Genomic DNA, 19,263 nt, shown 5'->3' on the forward strand with positions numbered 1-19,263 from the left:
CCCGCCCCGCTCCGCTGCGCTGGCCCTGCTGCCGCCGAGGCGCTGCCGCTCGCAAGCTCCACGTCGAACGCCGGGGAGGGTAAAAGAGGCGCTGCCTGGCCCCGGCGTCGCCGTTTCGACACGGAGCCGGGGCGGAGCTCGTCTGCCCTTGGCCTCCCTGTGCAGATAGATCTGGAGGGGAAGCAGAGAGGAAGAAACGGTTAAAACAAAAATAAAATAAATAAATCAAGCTGTACAGAAATACACCGTAAGAAATACGCCGCAACGAATCTGCGGGGCCGGCAGCAGCGCGGCGCGGAGGGGAAGGACGGGGGCGGTGCCTCCTGCCTCCAGCCGCCTCCTGGGTACCTGCCTCGGCCAGCGCTGCTCCAGGCGAGCACTAGAGCCTGCCTCCCTCCCTCCCAGCTTGAAAAACAAACAAATCAGTAAATTCCCCTCCTCTCGGCCAGCCGAGTGCCCCGGCGGCCTGCGGCAGACGCGCTGAGCTCCCAGAGCGGTTGGGTGTACGGGAGCAGTGGTTAGCCTGTGGCTGGGCAGCTCGGCGCCGGCAGCCGGGACTTGGACACAGCTACAGCCGCAGCGGCGCCGTGAGCTACTGGAAGAAAAAGTTACAGGATATAGAGTATTGGCCCTCTTGGGTGTGACCAGTAAGCAGGTCGAGGGAGTTCTCCTGCCCCTCTACGCTGCCCTAGTGAGGCCTCATCCGGAGTCAATATTGTGACCAGTTCTGGGGTCCCCAGTTCAAGAGAGACAGGGAACGACTAGAGAGAGAGGCTAACACAGGGCCACGAGAAGGGCTAAGGCACTGGAACGTCCACAGAGACCTGGGGCTGTTGAGGCTGGAGAATGCTGAGAGGGGATCTGATCAGTGTTCATAAATACCTTAAGGGTAAGTGTCAAGATGATGGGGTCAGTCTCTTGTCACTGGTACCCAGTGACAGGACAAGGGGCAACAGATACAAACTGAAACACAGAAAGTACTACCTCAGCATGAAGAAAAACGTCTTTGGGGTGCAAAAGTGCCAGAACAGGCTGTCCAGAGAGGTGGAGTCTCCTTTGGGGGCATTCCAAATGCACATGGTCACATTCCTCTGGGGTTTGCTTTAGGCCGTCCTGCTTTGGCAAGGTGAGTTGGACTAGATGATCTCCAGGGGGCATTCCAACCCCTACCATTCTGTGGATAAAAACATTACCAAAATCCCACACAGCAAGCAGCTGTTTACCTAGTGGCATTTTCTAGACTGTAGCAAAATCCTCTGAGCCAGCAGAATTCTGCAATTAAATTCTTGTATTACTTGAGAAGCTGTACCTTACTTCCTGGTGTTCACTGAGATGGTGGAAAAACAAAAACCCTCTTGAGAATCAACAAAGTCCAACTATGTAAACCATTAATCTCCTTGCTGCTCCTATGGAATAGCTAACAACCATCATCTGACAGCAGGGCCATCATCATCCCTGCAGAAAAGATGATGTCATTCATGTCATTAAGCTTGTGCAATTTGTTTGAGTAAGTGTAAAAGCATAAAAATGTAGAAAAATCCCAAATGGAATAGGGGAGGGAATAGGGAGACAGAATTTGCAAGGCACACATGGAAAACTGGGCTTTAAGATCAGACTGCAATAACAGAACAATCCTGCAGATTTCATGCCCATCAGTGATTGTGCTGTTTTCTTTTTTACATAAGAGATATTCCTATCTCCTTGTCTCTTATGAGAGTAACCTGCAACTACAGAACCAACCCAACCACTCAAGCATGTTGGTTCCAACCTCATGCATTTTTTTACTCATGTCTTTATACTCCTGTTCCTGCAAGAGCAGCACGGAAAACTTCACTGCCCCAAGCCATAAGGCAGTCACTTTCCATGACTTTCCCCATAGTTGTTTTTTTTTTCCTTATCTAGATTTGTCCAAAAAGCAGCAGCTTGTGCTGAAAAAAGGCAGGAGGACAAGAAGGAGCAGACACAAACAGTTCACAGTTGAAAATTATGACCTTTCCTATAGAATCCACACCAGAGTGATCAGAGTCTGCTGAAAGGTGCCCTTGCTCACTGCAGGGGGGTTGGATGAGGTGACCTTTGCAGGTCCCTTCCAATCTGATGCAATCTGTGAGTCTGAAACTTGAAGGCCCATGTTTTCATTACACCTGGTGTGAAGAACAGCAACAGCATCAGCAGACACAGACATCCATAAATATAAGATCATCACAGTTGCAGAACTTCTTTTTGTTTCCTTTATGTCCTCCCTTAGAATTCTTGCTTGAAATTCCACATTAATCGTAACGTGGTGCAAAAGAATCCTTTATTTTTGCTGTCAGGTTGGGAGCAGTAGGAAAGAATACACATAAAATGACTCGTAGGGATTAGAAAAGAAAAAGTTACAAAATGTTTTTGACAATGTTTAGAAAATGTATGATCTACAAAACTGATGCTCCAGAAGGCCTGCTCTAGTACCTTGCTTCCAGGGGCAAGCAACACTTAGCAGTCTTTCAGGTCCTTGATACCCTCAGGAGGCCACGGATACGTCTAACAAGAGCTTGAATAAAGGTGTAGCGTGACCGAACCTTGGAGTACAGCCCTTCGATGTCCAGAAGCTTCTTCTGCAGAGACTCACCAAAGCTGTTTGTGGCTTCAATCTGAAGCTGAGAAACAGAGAATTGTTGCAGTCATCAATACAAAATCTCTCAGTCAGGAATCTCAGTTTATCTGTCATCAACTACCAGTCACCCCTTTCACTATGGTTTGTCCTCTAAACCACTTTCAAAAGTATGTTTCTCCTGAGAAGCGAGGGGGGCGGAAAAAAGGGAGCCAGGGGGGCGGAAAAAAGGGAGCCAGGGGGGCGGAAAAAAGGGAGCCAGGGGGGCGGAAAAAAGGGAGCCAGGGGGGCGGAAAAAAGGGAGCCAGGGGGGCGGAAAAAAGGGAGCCAGGGGGGCGGAAAAAAGGGACAGCCAGACTCGTATGAAGACTTGGAAACATGCACAGCAGCACAACTGCTACCTGTTTTGTAATACTTGCCCCCTAAAAAATTGCAACAATTAATTAATCCTAAATTAAGTAAGGTCGTATTGGTGTTACCACAGGTTGTTTGGAGGTGGGAGAACTAGAGTCAGGCTGCTGTCATTAGCTGTGCAGTAATCTTTGCAGCATGCTGTCACACCTCACCTGTTCTATGTCATGCTGGCTCACTCGATTCAGTCCGCTGCCAAAATCCAGGCTGGGCTCTGAACGGAAGGAATCCAGCGCTAGAAAAGGAGACATTAAAATTATGTTGGCTGCTCCACCTTGTCCTTAACCACATCAAGTTACAAAAGAAGTTTAAAATGTAGTGTTACAAGTGGTCAGCAGGATAGAATCAGGTTAATTTATTTTACTTACATCTTTTAGTGAAAATATATCAAATACGAGCCATAAATCATTTTGACGACAACACAGCACTAAGCAAAAAGCTTCTCCCCAGATCACTTCTCTCCTTCTGATTTCTTCCCACTCTTTTTTTTTTTTAAAACCAAATTCCAACAAAACTCAAATCTTCTGGTGTCTACATTTATAAAAATACCTTTAAAACCAAAAATATTGATTTTTTAATTTAATCTTAGATTATCATATTGGGATTTTTTTCCTGTAAATTGTTTATGAATCGCTGATATTATACTGTTTGAATTTAATTTAATTGAACAACAGGGGAAAAATTAATTTTATTTTTCTTTGGAGGTTAAGTGCAATGGACAAAACCCAGAAGTCTATGACTTGACAATATTTGTATTGCTGATTTTCCATCAGGAAATCCAAAGGAATGAGTAATGAAATCTCTTATTAAATATAAATGGCAAAACATTAATAGTAGCAAATCAGTTTTAAAGTTAACCATCAGAAGTTAGTCAAAGACACTTTGATTCATAGATTGGTTTGGGTTGGAAGGAACCTTGAAGATCATCCAGTTCCAACGCCATTGGCAGAGACACCACTAGACCAGGTTGCTCAAGGCCTCATCCAACCTGGCCTTGAACACCTTCAGGGAGGAAGCATCCATAATCTCCCTGGGCAACCTGTTCCAGTGTCTCACCACCCTCAAAGTAAAGAATTTCTCCCTAATCTCCAGTCTAAATCTGCCGTCCTCAAGCTTCAATCCATTCCCCCTCATCCTATCACTACAAGCCCTTGTAAGAAATCCCTCCCCAGCCTTCTTGCAGGTCCCCTTCATATGGTGGAATGCTGACAGAAGATCTCTCTGAAGCCTTTTCTTCTCCAGGCTAAACAGCCCCAACTCTCACAGCCTCTCCCCACAGAGCAGGTGCTCCAGCCCTCCAATCATCTTTGTGGCTCTCCTGCGGACCTGAGAAATTTTACCTTGCAGCCTTCCTTTCTTAAACGACATCCTGGAGGACAGCAGTGGGTCTTGGGAGTCAGTGGGTGTGCAATGCAGGAGATAGTGTTCCAGATGACGCCAAAGAATGAAGAGACATGTTTCTATAATATCTGTAGACACATCCAAGTGAAGGAGTCTAATTTTGTTGTCATTGGATTGTACTTTTAACAGATGTGAGAACATTTACACACTTTAAAGCAGCTGCAGATGTTAGGTCAACCATCTATCACTCCTTCAGCAGAAGTTTCTTGCTTCCACTGCTGTGGCCTAGTAATGGACCACTTGCTCTCTCCTTAACCCCTGCACTTCAGTGCAGTGCTGGCTAGGTTACTTCAAAGTCTGCTACTCACCTTTGAACAGGCTTTCAACCAACACTCTGCACCAGAGCAGAGTACGAGTGCTCATGTGATTTGTAATGATAGCTCAGGAGCAGAGACAATGATCTAAAGCTACAACAGGTAAGCCTCCAAAACCACCTTTCCCATAGTAGGTTTCAGAGGAAAATTCTGATCTGCTGCAGAATATGTTGTATGTGACTAGTTGCCTCCACAAAGTTAGTGGTGTTTATGAGATGAAGTTTATGTAAGGCTGACTGCAAGACTGGAAACCTCAAAATTATTTTTCAAGGTATTTCTTCCACCACATTGCACATTAAGTGAATGCTTAGTGGGTCTGGGTACTGAATGGAAGAACTGGGCTGTAGTAACTTCTCCATCATTACACTGCAGAAAATCCTACCAAGGTCTCCAGGATGGGAATTACTAACTTGAAAGTATTTCCTTTCTGGCAAGAGCAGAACAATACCCTCTTACTAGTTTCAATTTCCGTATTTCAAATGTCCTTTTTGCAAAAAGTGCTATTCAAAGTAGGCAGAAAATTAGGTTAAAAAACCACCAATTTCTTATTATTTCTCTGCTTTTCTGGAGCAGTACCTTGAAGGTTATTTCAGTTTGAGAAGGATACAAGAACAGAGTGAAAGCAGCTTGGCTCGGTTGTTTATTAGCTTCACCAGGCGTCGCCGTGCCAAAACATATTTTTGGGAAGTGGAGATTTTGTCAACCCCAGCTGGCATAACTGACTGACACAGCTGTGATAAGAGATACAACAAGAAGATTGTAACAAATCACAGAACATCAAAAGAAACAAGCAAATAAAATTGTTTATTAATACCTAAAACTTCCTTATCTGCAACTTTTTCTTCAAAACTCTGCTCTCTCTTTTGAATCTGCATAACCTTGCTGACAAAAAAAAAAAAAAAAAAAAAGGAGACATTCTATCTATTCCCAACTATAATGAAAATCACAACTTCTACAAAGTTAAGCCCAGTATTTTCCTTGAAGGCTTAGGTCACTCATTCTACACACCCCTTCCTCAACAGTCAAAAGGAACATACACAAGAATTGCAACTATTTACTTACCTGAGATGCTTTGGAGTCTGTTATGGCTGTTTCTACCTTAACAGCTATGTCTAAGTTAACAATACAGAGACTAGAGGGTCAGAAGAACTATTACCTCTTTAATTTCATCTGGTGGGAGTTGCTCCACGTTTTGCAGCTTGTTCACACTCTGACGATGGCTGTCATAGTAACTGAAGAAATCACTGGTGCTCTGCTTCAGCAGGTAGACAACAATCCCCAAGCCAGGCAAGTGCCAGTACGGAACCACCGTTGCCTGTGCATCTAGACAGGATGATGAACACATTATAAGAAATCTTCTTTAATTTTTCTCTTTTTAACAAGAGCAAGAAACCAATGCTGTATGCTCTCTGTCAAAGTAGAATCAGAATGGCTTAGGTTGGAAGGGAGCTTAAAAATCATCTATTCCAACTTCCCTGCCATGGGCAGGGATGCCTTTCAACTAGACTTAGTTGCTCCAGGCTTCATCCAATCTGGCCTTGAACACCTCCAGGGAGGGGGCATCCACAACCTCCCTGGGCAACCTGTTCCAATGTCTCACCACCCTCACTGGAAAGAATTTCTTCCTAATATCCAGTCTAAATCTACCCTCCTCAAGCTTCAACCCATCCCCTTTTGTCCTACCACTACAAGCCCTTGTAAAAAGTCCCTTCCCGGCTTTCTTGTAGGCTGCTTTCAGGTACTGGAAGACCATTATAAAGTCTCCCTGGAGCCTTCAGTATTGGCATAAAGTGCTTAAGTGTATGCTAAACTACTGCCTGTGGTTCATTATTTTGTACCAGGCCAAACACACCATTTAGTCTCATAAAACTGCAAGGCAAAAACCTCACCCTGCCGAGGCCCATCTCGGTTGGTCAGTTCTGACAGGCTAGGAGTGAACAGGCAAACGGAGTGCTGAAAGCTGGGGGCACTTTGCAACATCAGGGACTCGCAGTACTCCATCACATTTGCACAGATCTGTCACCAAAAAAAAAAAAAAAAAAAGTACAGCATGTCAGTTACAATAACTACCAGTAACTACAGGCTCAATTTTAAATGTGTAACTGTCAAGATCCCCAAGGTACCCCACTTGTCACTGCTCTCCACCTGGCCATCGAGCCGTTGACCACAACACTTTGAGCCTGACCGCCTAGCCGGTTCCTTAGCCACTGAGTGGTCTGTCCATCAAGTCCACGTCTGTTGTGTCCTTACCTGCTGCATGGCCAGCTCAGTCTCATCCCTCTTGTTCACTCTGTCTCCCTCTGCATTCTCATCTTGCAGTTTGAACTGACGCAGCCTGTCTGAGCCACCAAACCGACTCAGAAGCCCTAAGCACTGGCGCTGCCGTAAGAAATTAACATTTTAATTAGTAGCTCAACAAACGAAGCATGGGATTCTTTGCACTCTAAAGACATTAACAGCAAGACAGCAATATAGATAAAACTTTCAGCACTTTGGAAATGAAACTTAAATTCTTGACATACTGTTTTAACTAATTTCTAATTAATTTAGAAACTAATGGCACCCTAGAGCAGCTCATTGAGAAGTGAATGCAATTCAAAAGTGCACAGCTCGGTCTTGTGTCTCTTCCAGACTGTTTATGATCAGGATCATTGACTAGGATCAATGACCATTTCCACTTAAAAAAATCTTTAGCTATGTAGGCAAACTAAAAAAAAAATCTGGATATGAAGACAGTAAGTTCCATAAAAACAGATTGCAAATCCAATTCAACAGTTTCATTAAAAAAACAACAATCAATAAATTTGGGGTTAGCTTATACTGACTAGGATCAATGTCAGCTTAGATTTAACCATTTCCACTTAAAAAGCCTTTAGCTATGTAAGCAAACTAAAAAATCTGGATATGAAGACAACAAGCTCCATAAAAACAGAGTGCAAACCCAATTCAAAAGTTTCATTAAAAAACAACAACAATCAATAAATTTGGGGTTAGTTTACACATGGCTGTTAAGGTCACTAAAGTGCCTCAGACTCTAAGTCAGTTTTGTGTGCAATGGGGGGTAAAAAAAAAAGATATCCAAGATTAAGGATTTTTTGGTAATTACTTTTGGGGAAGAGCAAAACACTCCTATTTTTGCTTGATTACAATAACAGGATGAACTAGAGAGAAGAGTTACAACAACAGATAACCGACTCTCACAATTTTGCTCAGAACAGCTCAGTTTGAAACTCAGTTTTAATTTTCTTTATTGAAAAAGAAAATAATGTATCTTTCTGCTTTCCCAGGGGAATTTCTTGCCAACATGATGAAGCAGAATATGGAGCAACCCAACACTACAGCAATCAGTTATGGCTTGCTACTTTGCTTCAGGCTGGTCAGCCTCATAGTTACTATCAGTGTTCAGAGAACACATCCTTCTCTTGCACCCACAAATTCAATAGGGTAGCTCTCTCTCTACAGATAGTTTTCAATGACTGACTTTGTTGCAGAAGGTCTTGCTCACACAAACCCCAAAGCTTCAGAAACATTGCTGAGCTGTAAAGAGGTCTGCAACCACAGCTTTTGAGCAAGACTTAACTCTGGCATAGCTTTCACTCTAGTTTGTTTTTTTCAAAGGGGAAGATGGGAATAAAACACCAGCATGTCTGATACTCCAAATAGTTGATCTGGAGACATGCTCGTGGCAAAAATGGTAACAGTATTTTTGTCTTGCTGGAGGGTACCCAGAGAAGGGCAATAAAGCAGGTGAAGGACCCAGAGAAGAAGTCTGGTGGGGAGTGGCTAACAGAACTGAGATGTTTAGTATGGACAAGTGGAGGCTGAGTGAGACCTTATTGCTCCCTACAACTACCTAAAAGGAGGTTTCTGAGCAGGGTAGGGCTTGGTGTCTTCTCCCTAGTATCAAGTGATAAGATGAGAGGAAATTGTGCTGGGGGGATTTAAACTGGATATTAGGAAAGAAGAGTGGCACTGGAACAGGCTGCCCAGGGAGGTAGTGTAATCACCATCCCTGGAGGTGTTCGATAAACATGTGGACATGGCACTTCTGGACATGGTTAATGGCCATGGTGGTCTGAGGTTGACAGTTGGACTTCATCTTTTCCAACCAAAATAATTCTATGATCCTATGCTTTGATGCTGACCTCAAACTCCTCCACATAAGAAAGAGTCCTAAATTAGGGAGGGAAACTGAGTCCCTGATGCAACTCTGATGTCACCAAATGTTCTATATTTTCCACTTGGCCAGTGAGGGGGAAAAACAAACAAACAAACAAACAAAAAAAAAAACCCACAACAAAACCAACCCAGAAACTAAAAACCAAACCCAAACAAACAAAAACAACTAAACACCAAATTACTAAACCCACACACCACACAAGTCACCACATTCACACAATAAATCACCCCCACTCCTTCCCAGAAAAGCCCAAATCTTCTTCTTAATAGTAGAAAACAAACCTTTCCTAACTGTTACTAGTCAAGAGTACAAAGCCAGGAAGAAGCTGATCTACACACACAATTTAAAAGGCAGCAAGTGTTAAATATACAACCCTAGTACCTGAAATCTGCCTATATGTCCTTGTAGCTCCATCTGCATCCCTTCATTGACATCAATGTCCAGCTCACTTAGCAGTCCTGATAAAAGATACAGTTATTGAAATATTTGAGAGTTTGTGGTTTTCTTCTACACCGCTCCCCACCAGATTTATGCAATATATCCATTTAAATACAAACACTGACCAGAGGAATCTCATCCAAACCTACTACTTCTAGTTTGCACTCAGATATGAATGCAGCTTTTGTGGGATGCATGACAGCATGCAACTTACTGTTCTGCTGGTGGTTAAAAGGTAGGGGGTGGGGAGGAAGAGTGGTTGGCATAAAAACTGAAGCTGTTGTGCAAATCTCAGTGTACTGTAAGCAAAGAAGCACTTGGCCTACGGTAATCAGACATTTCTTCTGAACAAAGAAATCCATTCAGTCAAAATATAGAAGTTATTCTGAAATGGTAAGCAAGTCTTCCAGCATGCAAAGAGAATTACTATATCCATCACAGTAATTATTAGTCCTCTGGAAAGGTAAGTCACCCAAGAGAAATGTCAGTATCCTAATCCACAGTGCTTCTCCATGGAAGCTTTTTTTTTAAATAACTAAAAAAAAGGAGAAGACATTAACAAAGCTATGGGCATGCAAATGATTTTCTGTCTTCATCTCCTCAATCACAGCATTTGCTGAATGAAAATTCTTTTTGAAGATACCACATGCACTTTAAACATTACTAGAACACTACTTTAAACAGCACTATTTTTTACAAGGGCTTGTAGTGACAGAAGGAGGAGGAATGAAGCTGGAAGAGGGCAGATTTAGACTGCATATTAAGAAATTCTTTACAGTGATGGTGGTGAGACACTGAAACTGGTTGCCCTGGGAAGTTGCAGATGCCCACTCCCTGGAGTTCAGTGCCAGGTTGGGTGAGACCTTGAGCAATGTGGTTTAGGGGGATCCCTTCCAACCCAAACCATTCCATGATTCTATGATTTTTAAGTCATCCCAAAGACGAAAAAGTGCTTTGTGTCAGGTAGCATTATGAAAAGAAAATGGGAAGTCAAATGCATATTGATGAGAGCACTACGTCCACTGCAAACCCACCATACTTACTTCAAGAACAATTATTTAACATTTATTTTTCCTACAGCTCTACATACCAAGAAAATTCCGCATTGCAGTAAATACTCCCTTACATGTGATACTGTTGCTTTACAGAAAGCAAAGCATGAGATTCATGCCATGAGATTCATGCAGATAGAGCTAAGAGACTTCAAAACTGCAGTTCCTACCAGGCAAGGCTGCCTTGCTGATGATTCCTGTCAAGGAGGCGAGCTCCTGGAGAGATCCGACACTAACATCTTGACACCTCAGGATTGCCTGGATAGTATCTGAATGGGAAATCAGAAACTGCAAAACCTGTACCACAAGAAAAAAAAAAAAAAACAACGAGAAAATAAGAATGACTCAAAATTTTGCAGGGGGCAGACAGGAAGTAATGCTTTTACTTTTGGAGGATTCTAAAGTGACCTGCTTTGAATGAGCAGTAATAGTGATACTCTACCACCTTTTGGAACTTGCCTGTCCTGCTGCTTGCAGGTGTTGTGCCATACTGGATGTGAGGATCACTTGGCACAGCTGAAGAGCTGGAAGAAGAATCTGGCGATAACGTTCCACGGGAGCAGGAATGAACACTGGGGGATCTCTCATTCCATACATGCTTAGGAGGTTTAAAAAGAAAGTAAAAAATAAATTTTAAAAAGGGAAGGAAAAAAGAATAAAAAAGGATAAAGAGTACAAGAAAAGTAGAGTCCATTAGTGAGGCAAAGCCCTGGCCTACAATCACCCTCAGGTACCTGCAAACAACCATATTTGCATGGCAGGTCTGTACTTGAACTGAGCTTATACTGGAGAAGGAACAAATTCCTGATACACAACTGCTGCAAGTCACCTAGAAAGCTGCTGCCAGACATTTTCTCTAGGCAAGGAAAATGACTTCTTTGTACTATACTACAGTAAATCAGATTACTGTGTTGTAGAAATATGACATCTGCTTTATAGAAAACTAAATATTCTCAATTATTTTAGGAAGAGGTGTGATTAATTCTAAAGCAACTGATAAACACAGTCCTCTACAAATGCCTTTTATGTTTCATACAATCTTATACATCTCACTGGCACTTTTAAACAGAGCACTTGTCTAAGTCTTCAATTTTTCTGAAGCATTTCAACCCCCAGTATGTCAGCCAGACCTGTAAATGTAAAGCAAGAAGGGAGGTTTGAAATCAGCTAAGGTAATTTCCCTTAAACAGGACATTTCCTTCTCCAAGATCTTCTCTTGGTCATCTCACTATAACTAGTAACATGGCAAGATATCAAGAAACTTGTCAGTCAATATATAACTGTGAATTTTTACTTAGGTATTTAAACACATCATCCAACATTTCAGAAGCAACATTTAATTCACTGCTCTCTCATTAGCAGCTTTATGAGGGAGGACTTTTTGTTCATCAACTACAAGACCTCCAAAATAAGTGTACAGTGTGAGCTGGTTTTCAAACATGAATTATTATCATTTAGACTGTAGACAGTTCCTAACTAAGGTCTCAAACGAGCTTTTACATAGTCTAAGTAGCTGGACATGCAAACACAACTTCACATCATTTGGAATTTTTCCCTGATGGGTTACAGAAACATACACAGAAAGAATACACCCACAAATACTTACTCAGAAGACTTGTGGCTATAAAAAGACATCATATGCTTCCAGAACTATATTACAGTTTCAAAATCATCCAGGGAACCAATACCTACCCTTGATGGTCTGTTTCAGGTCGCATGTCATACACTTGGCACTGTGCAAGTCTCACAATCACTCCAGACCGCAACAGCTCTAATGCCCCTTGCTGACTTTTTGCTACTCTAGTGAGGAATGCCTAGAGAAAAGAAGGGTAAGCATTGAAGATGAGACTTAGTAGGACTATTTTCTCTCCTGATTTCAGCATAATTTCAAATAGTATTATTTTCACAATATTGCCTGGATTAGAAAAGACCTTTAAGATCGAGTCCAGACACTAGCCCATCACTGGCAAGCCTTTGACTTAACCATATCCCTAAGCACTACATCTGCACAACTCTTAAATGCATCCAGGGATGGGGACTTCATCCCATTTTACTCACTTGAGTAAACTATCTCTGAGTGCAATCAATGTGAAGTATAGATAAACAACTTTTCACAGAATCACAGAATGTTAGAGGTTGGAAGGGACCTCCAGAGATCAGGTTCAACCCACCTGCCAAAGTAGCATCACCTAGGGCAGGCTGCACAGGAACGCATCCAGATGAGTCCTGAAAATCTCCAGAGAAGGAGACACCACAACCTCTCTGGGCAGCCTGTTCAGGGCTACGTCCCCCTCCCCATAAAAAAAAGTGTCTTGTGTGTTGAGGTGGAACCCCCTCTGTTCTAGCTTGTACCCATTGCTCCTTGTCCTGTCACTGAGCACCCCATACCAAAAAAAGGTTTCCGAAGTCCCATTACCATTTTGGACTCATAGGTGTAGAGAGCTTTCAATAAAGGAGGCTGAGGTGTGAGCAAGCTCTGAAGAGTGAGATCATCATCTGCTAAGCTATCCACAAGCACCTTCAGGTAGCCACTATTGGAGAGGTACAACAGCCACTGCTGCTGCTTGTCTACTGAAACAATACGATCGAGCAAAGCCAATGCCAGCATCTGGGATGGGGGAGGACGAAAAGGGGAAGAAAAAAACCCAAACAATCAAAACATATTAGAAATCTCATTAATCTCAGAGATTTAATTAAATCCCTAGAAATATGAAATAGTAAACAGTTCCTTCTTACAGCTTTTTAAAAGCAGAACGCATTGCTGTGCCACAACCACGATCCTTTAAGTGGAAAATATTTTAAGATTTCTTCATGCTTTAATACAGTAGGAGCCAATTACCTTTTCTCTATTATTCTTTAATAAGTTATTACAGAGGTTGAGCAGTAACTATGCCAAAATAGTCATGAAGTATTGTTTCAAGCACTATTTCTATCTAAAACTAGTTTGCATTCTGACTAGATTCCTGTCCACTGAAGTTAACAGCCGAAAATATTTCTTCCTGAAGTCAAACTTTTCCAAAGTGGGAAAATAAACTGATTAAGTCTACAGTTTAAAAATAATAATCAATAAATGCAGTTCATCCCTACAAATCTTTTGCAGCAATGCTTGCTATCCTTATTTTTAAGCAACAGGCCACACAGCTTTTTTGGAGAAAGGAATCAATATGCATGAACGTCTCTACTTTCAACAGCTTGAAGGATGAGTGGGAGGACAGAAACATGAAGGAGATTAAGAATCTACAAAAAATGTTCTAGTTCAAACTCATGAAATTTCCCTTTTCTGCACAGCAGTAAAGCGTTGTTTAAAACAGAACAAACCAGCAATTGCAAAGGAATAGATTTATTTACCCGGCCTATCTCATGACCGTCACAAGCATCACGACAGACCACCTCCATGAGAGCTGCCCCATAGCTCTCAATAATTGCCATGTTCTCCCGTTGCAGTTTACTAAACACATCTTCAGGAGCTGTCAGACGTTCCCACATAGTTTTTTTAGCTGTAAAAAGCAAGTAAACCATTACAAAACAAAAAATGACAAACACAAAGATGGGTGGCTTAAGGTTAGCTTAGCTGCAATACAGCTAAGGCTACTCCCTTCAGGGCATTCCTGGATAGAGTACCTTAGGTGACCCTACTTTGGCAGCGGGGTTGGACTCGATCTCTGAAGGTCCCTTCCAACCCCTAATGTTCTATGATTCTCTCTCTTGCAACAGAAATGCCCCAAGCAATGGAGAGGATTTGGATTGAAATGCAAAATGTTTTCCTCCAAATCACAGAACTGTGCGGGTTGGAAAAGACCTTTGAGGTCATCAGGCCCAACCACTGAAATCCATTCTTTCCTAAGTATCATACACAGGCAAGACAAAAAAAAAAAAAAAGCGTGTGCACCTCAATGCATACACCACCCTTGCCAATATATATTCTACTTTCCATATACTGAATCTTAGAATCATTTTAAGCAGACCATTAGGCCTAAAAACATTCACTGGGACCACAACATTCAATTTTGAAGGGAAGTGAATGAGGTGACTTAAGTGGAAACAGGAATGAATCCAAAGGCAACAATAAACTACAAAAGGAACATAACAAATTCAAATGTGTTTTTACTACTGTGGCTCAAAATGCTAATCAAGTAACAGCAGTAAGAGTCTAAATGCACAGCATCGAGTTTGTTCTCCAATTCTTGCCCAAGCTCTACGATTGTTTAATGATTAGAAACACTGTCAAACCAAGTATTTAAGCTATTGACAGCAAAATAAGGTATCTAACAAATTCTCTTGTTTAAGCAGCAACTCTGGAGGGCTTATTTTTTGTTTATTCTTTTTAGAGGGCTAGGGTGATGCCTTTTTGTCTGTTTTCCTCCTACAGGTTTTAAGCTAAAGGAAGAGAAAGAATATTAAATAATCTTCGAGAGGGTTGGGGTTTTTGCTTGTTTTGTTTTTGTTTTTTTTTTAATATAGGATTACTGGTAGATACAGATGTAGAGGTGATACATTTCTACAGCTCTGACTGTTCTCAGACAGGTCCATGCAATTTCCAGCCCCTTGACAATTTAGGAGCTATGATGCATAGCTTTCAACGGACATAAATTAAAATACCTTCTTTAGTGCTGGAAGTCTGAAATTTAATATCCTCATCCAGAACAATACATTCCGAATGCACATGTAGCTAGGCAGCTTAGAGGAAGATTTGGATCACTGTCCTCAGTAACTAATTTCAGAGGCTCTTGGAATAAGTTTCTATCTACATAATCTATTTTCAGTAGACAACACGCAGAAACTGGGTGAAATAATTTGTTTTTCTGCTCTTCTTCATAATACAGTTGGACCATACCCGCTTCTAAAGTTTCTGGTTCATCTGGTCTCTGGGCAATCTGCAAATAGTAAAGCAGTGATCCATAAAGGTGTGTTCTCACTCTCTGGAAGCCTCCACCTGTTCAGAAGAAACATTCATAATTAACATCAAATAGATGTAAACTCTCTAACAGCATCTTCCACTGGCACTTAACTTTCCTATGGGAATATTGGCCCGAATAAATAGATTTAAGTCAGAGTTCTACTGTTCAAATAAATGCTTGTTTGGGAGTAAATTCAGCAAGTTTATGCTGCTCCCAAAAATGACAATATTGATGTGTCTCTTCTGCTTGTGGTTCAGATAAAAAATATGCCTTTACTTTTTTTTCTTGTTAGTAACATCACTTAGATCTATACTAATCATGTAAGAACCATCTAACTGACTGTAATAAAAATCCTCACTGCAGTAGCAGGAAGCAGCTCAGTTTGTCCTTCTCCTCTTTGCAGTTGGAATTCCCACACATGCACTGCGAAGATGAACCCACCTGTTTTCAAAATGAAATCCAGCAGCTTTTTTAGGATGATGTGGAGAGAGGAGTCACCAATGGAAGCAGAACCCATGGATATGCTTTCAGAGCCAGGTGAAGTAAAAGAACCATCCAGCATCAAGACATACTGAGACTGTTCCACCATAGGGAGCGAAAGTGACTGTTTCTGCTCAGTTTTCACTGACTGGCTTAGGTGGGCAGTCAGGGTGAACACAGCCCCTGCCACCACTGGCATCAGCTCCTGAGCTGCATCATCATCCAGAATCTTAATACAGAAAAAGAAAAAAGGAAAAAAGGAAAAAAAGTCTGATTTCATGAGCTATTAAAGCAATTAACAGAGCCACTCACAACCATTTCATTTATGTATGCATAAGAATTTCATGAACATGGCACTATTTAAAACAAAACAAACCCAGTGGTGTCACAAACTTGTCTAGAAAGATGAGCTGAATAGATTTTAAATGAGAATGCATTTATTTATTTATTTACACAACTCACAGGCAGGATGATAATTAAATCTGGATGGTGAAAAAGGAAGGAACATGCTGACATTTGAGTTGCTTTATTTATAAAATATCTAAACCTAAGCCTGGGAAAGAATAACAGACACCCATTATAAATCACACACAGAATCACACAGAATCAGTAAGGTTGAAAAAGACCTCAAGGATCATCAAAGTCCAACCTGTCACCCAAGACCTCATGACTACTAAACCATGTCACCAAGTGCCAGGAAGATACAATTTAGAAAACTTGAAGGGGTAAGCTTCAAAGAAGTGAGGATCAAAGGAGCATTTAAAACACCTCATAATAGGATGAGGGGTAATAGCTTTAAACTGAAAGAAGGCTGATTTAAATTAGATATTAGGAAGAAATTGTTCACTGCAAGGGTGGTGAGAGACTGGAACAGGATGCCCAGAGAAGTTATGAATGATCCCTTCCTGGAAGTGTTTGAGGCCAGGCTGGATGGGGCCGACAAATTTTGGGTGGGGTGACAATCAAGAATGCTACTTGAAGAGCAGTTTCTCTTTCGCCTCGAAAGATAATAGCTACAATTCCCAAGGATTCCCAGTATAGCATTACCTTGTCATGCAAATCCTGCAACAGATCCCGGATAATCAGTTGTCTGTCCTCAAGCTGTATGAGATCTTGGGGGCAGGCAGTGAGGATGATTTCCACCAGCTGTCTCCATGACTCTAAAGCATGCTTCTTGGCATGGAGGCATTGCAGCAGCTTGTTCCGCTCCACAACATACTGCAGGATAGTGTTGATCTCCTGAACATCCATGACAAATTGAGTTATAATATGCTAAAAGAAGTTTATGGCAAAGACAGATTTGAAGATGACAATTTTATGTGGTCAAGGGGAGGTAATTCTTTCCCCTTTATGCTGCTCTTGTGAGACCCCACATTGAATACTACATCCATCCCACACTGAATACTATATCCAGCTCTGGCATCCTCATCATAAGACAAAGAACTGTTGGAATGAGCCCAGAGGAGGGCCACAAAGATGATCCAAGGGTTGGAGCACCTCTGCTATGTAGATAGGCTGAGGAACCTGGGGTTGTTCAGCCCAGAGAAGAGAAGACTCTAGGGGGACCCTAGAGCTGCTTTCCTATACCTGAAGGGAACTTAAAGGGAGGCTGGAGAGGGAGCAATAGGATAAGGGAAGAATATTTTTAAGCTGAGGGTTAGACTTGATCTCAGGAAAGATTTCTTCAGTACAAGGGATGGTGAGAGCCTGGAACAGACTGCCCAGAGAGGCTGTGGATGCCCCCTCCCTGGAGGTGTTCAAGGCCAGGCTGGATGAGGACTTGAGCAACCAAGTCCGGTTGTGAGGCATTCCTGCCCATGGCAGGGAGTAGATGATCTCCAAGGTCCCTTCCAACCTAAGCCATTATAGGACTCTATCAGGAATAGTCTTTGGGGAAAAAAAAAAAAAGGGGGGGGGGGGGAAATAAAAGGTAAGACTTTAGCTTATGAGAATAAAGCTGCTAATAATGATTTTAACAAGATAGACCAATTAATTTCTGATCTGCTTTTCCCAAAGTTGTTCTATCATGAACATCTCAATTCCATAATAACAAAAAAAAAAAAACCAAAATTAACTAAATTATTTTCTAACATACACTTTAAAATCTAAACCAACTATGACCAAAAAAAAAAAAAAAACAAAACATCTATTTATGCATTTTCTTCAATCTTATTCACTTCTCCTTCACCCTTCAACTCCCAAATCCATTTAGCCGATTTCAACCTACATTTAAAAGATAGCAGGAACCTGAAAAAACAATTATGTTCCAAATTCACTGAAACTACAGCTGTGTTGTGGAAAGGAGAACTAAACTGGCATCCCCTGTGAGACAAAAGGAAAATGAACCTGACTTCTGCACACTGTACTTGTCAACAGCCAATTTTGACACGGGTATTTATTGCTTTCTGTACCCTGGGGTGGGAGATGCAATAACTATCAGTAATGGGAAAGGACAAGGCTCAAGAGAAAAGGAAAACAGAATTCCAGGTATGCTGTTTAGAGAACAGTACATTAAGAAGTATTTTATCTTACCAAATTTTAATTTTGTAGTTGTTTGGGTTTTTTTTTTTTTTTTGTTGTTTGTGTCTTTTGTGGGGGTTTTATTTGGCAGTTGTTGTTTTTGTTCTTCAGGAACGACTAACTCATAAGTTAGGGCTCAAATCCAAAAGCTTTCACAGTATATCTTACTGCCTGACAGCACATGAAATTCACCAAGAGCAACGCCAAACAGTAATTGGCATTTTTGTACAATTACCTCCATAAGTAAAGGTCTCTGCCCTATTGCTGCCATGCCTTGAAGGGAATTGACTTCAGCAACCAGAACTCTGTGAAGGTACTGAAATTGAAAAGTTAAAAAGAAATTTTAATGGCAAGGAAGACGTCTTTGTATTTCCTTAAAGTATCTAGGAGACGGCTACATAATAACAGAAGCAACTGAGGAACTGAGGTTCAAGTAAGTTTTACTCCTTTTTCAGGTTTTTCCCATACTTCATTCTTTAACTACAGTACTTCTAGCTCTTCAATCTCTCTCCCTACTCACTGCACCTCTAGTTTTTGCACTCATTCATTTCCTCTGGTTCTAAGTTGTTCTGGCTTCTCATGAGCTCTTCTAATACATCAAACTCTCCCTTCTCTTCAACTTCCACTTGCAGCCCTCTTGCACAGAGGGAAGGGTTTCTTTCCTCCAAATCTAAAATACATTTTACAATACAGAATAGTTGGTTCCTAATAAGGAATAGCTGCATTCCTATCACCATCAAGATGACTTCTATGTTACATTCCATTCCTGCTCTGCCTCTTGTCCCTCAGATCACACATTTTTCAGGACTATTTATCATACAGTTGACAAGCAATCATCACAATGTGTCACTATCTTAGCAGAAGGGATTGGACAAGATGACCCCCAGAGGTCCCTTCTGACCCAGACCATTCTATGATTCTATGATCTGAAACACTACGTTTTTACCTGAAAGCAAGGTTCAAAGTATTATTAGTA

At 41.6% G+C, this 19,263-nt stretch overlaps 1 protein-coding gene across 2 annotated transcripts in view; it reads right to left on the reverse strand.

Moving 5' to 3' along the window:
• Window positions 1-2,477: 2,477 nt before the first annotated feature.
• The window catches only part of NUP205 (nucleoporin 205), a 47,328-nt gene continuing 30,542 nt past the window's right edge, over window positions 2,478-19,263 (reverse strand). For both annotated transcript variants that reach the window (XM_054386561.1, XM_054386560.1), the window contains exons 27-43: window positions 18,523-18,603; window positions 16,815-17,006; window positions 15,729-15,996; window positions 15,224-15,322; window positions 13,738-13,886; window positions 12,806-12,997; window positions 12,082-12,203; window positions 10,849-10,987; window positions 10,560-10,686; window positions 9,281-9,357; window positions 6,970-7,098; window positions 6,609-6,735; window positions 5,876-6,042; window positions 5,327-5,450; window positions 4,345-4,473; window positions 3,160-3,239; window positions 2,478-2,639 (exon numbers count right to left, since the gene is read on the reverse strand). In XM_054386561.1, coding sequence (XP_054242536.1) covers window positions 2,487-2,639; window positions 3,160-3,239; window positions 4,345-4,473; window positions 5,327-5,450; window positions 5,876-6,042; window positions 6,609-6,735; window positions 6,970-7,098; window positions 9,281-9,357; window positions 10,560-10,686; window positions 10,849-10,987; window positions 12,082-12,203; window positions 12,806-12,997; window positions 13,738-13,886; window positions 15,224-15,322; window positions 15,729-15,996; window positions 16,815-17,006; window positions 18,523-18,603 — 2,355 coding nt within the window. In that variant the 3' untranslated portion in view covers window positions 2,478-2,486. The remainder of the gene's footprint in view (window positions 2,640-3,159; window positions 3,240-4,344; window positions 4,474-5,326; window positions 5,451-5,875; window positions 6,043-6,608; window positions 6,736-6,969; window positions 7,099-9,280; window positions 9,358-10,559; window positions 10,687-10,848; window positions 10,988-12,081; window positions 12,204-12,805; window positions 12,998-13,737; window positions 13,887-15,223; window positions 15,323-15,728; window positions 15,997-16,814; window positions 17,007-18,522; window positions 18,604-19,263) is intronic.

The sequence above is a fragment of the Indicator indicator genome, chromosome 14 (assembly GCF_027791375.1).
Source record: "Indicator indicator isolate 239-I01 chromosome 14, UM_Iind_1.1, whole genome shotgun sequence".
NCBI lineage: Eukaryota > Metazoa > Chordata > Aves > Piciformes > Indicatoridae > Indicator > Indicator indicator.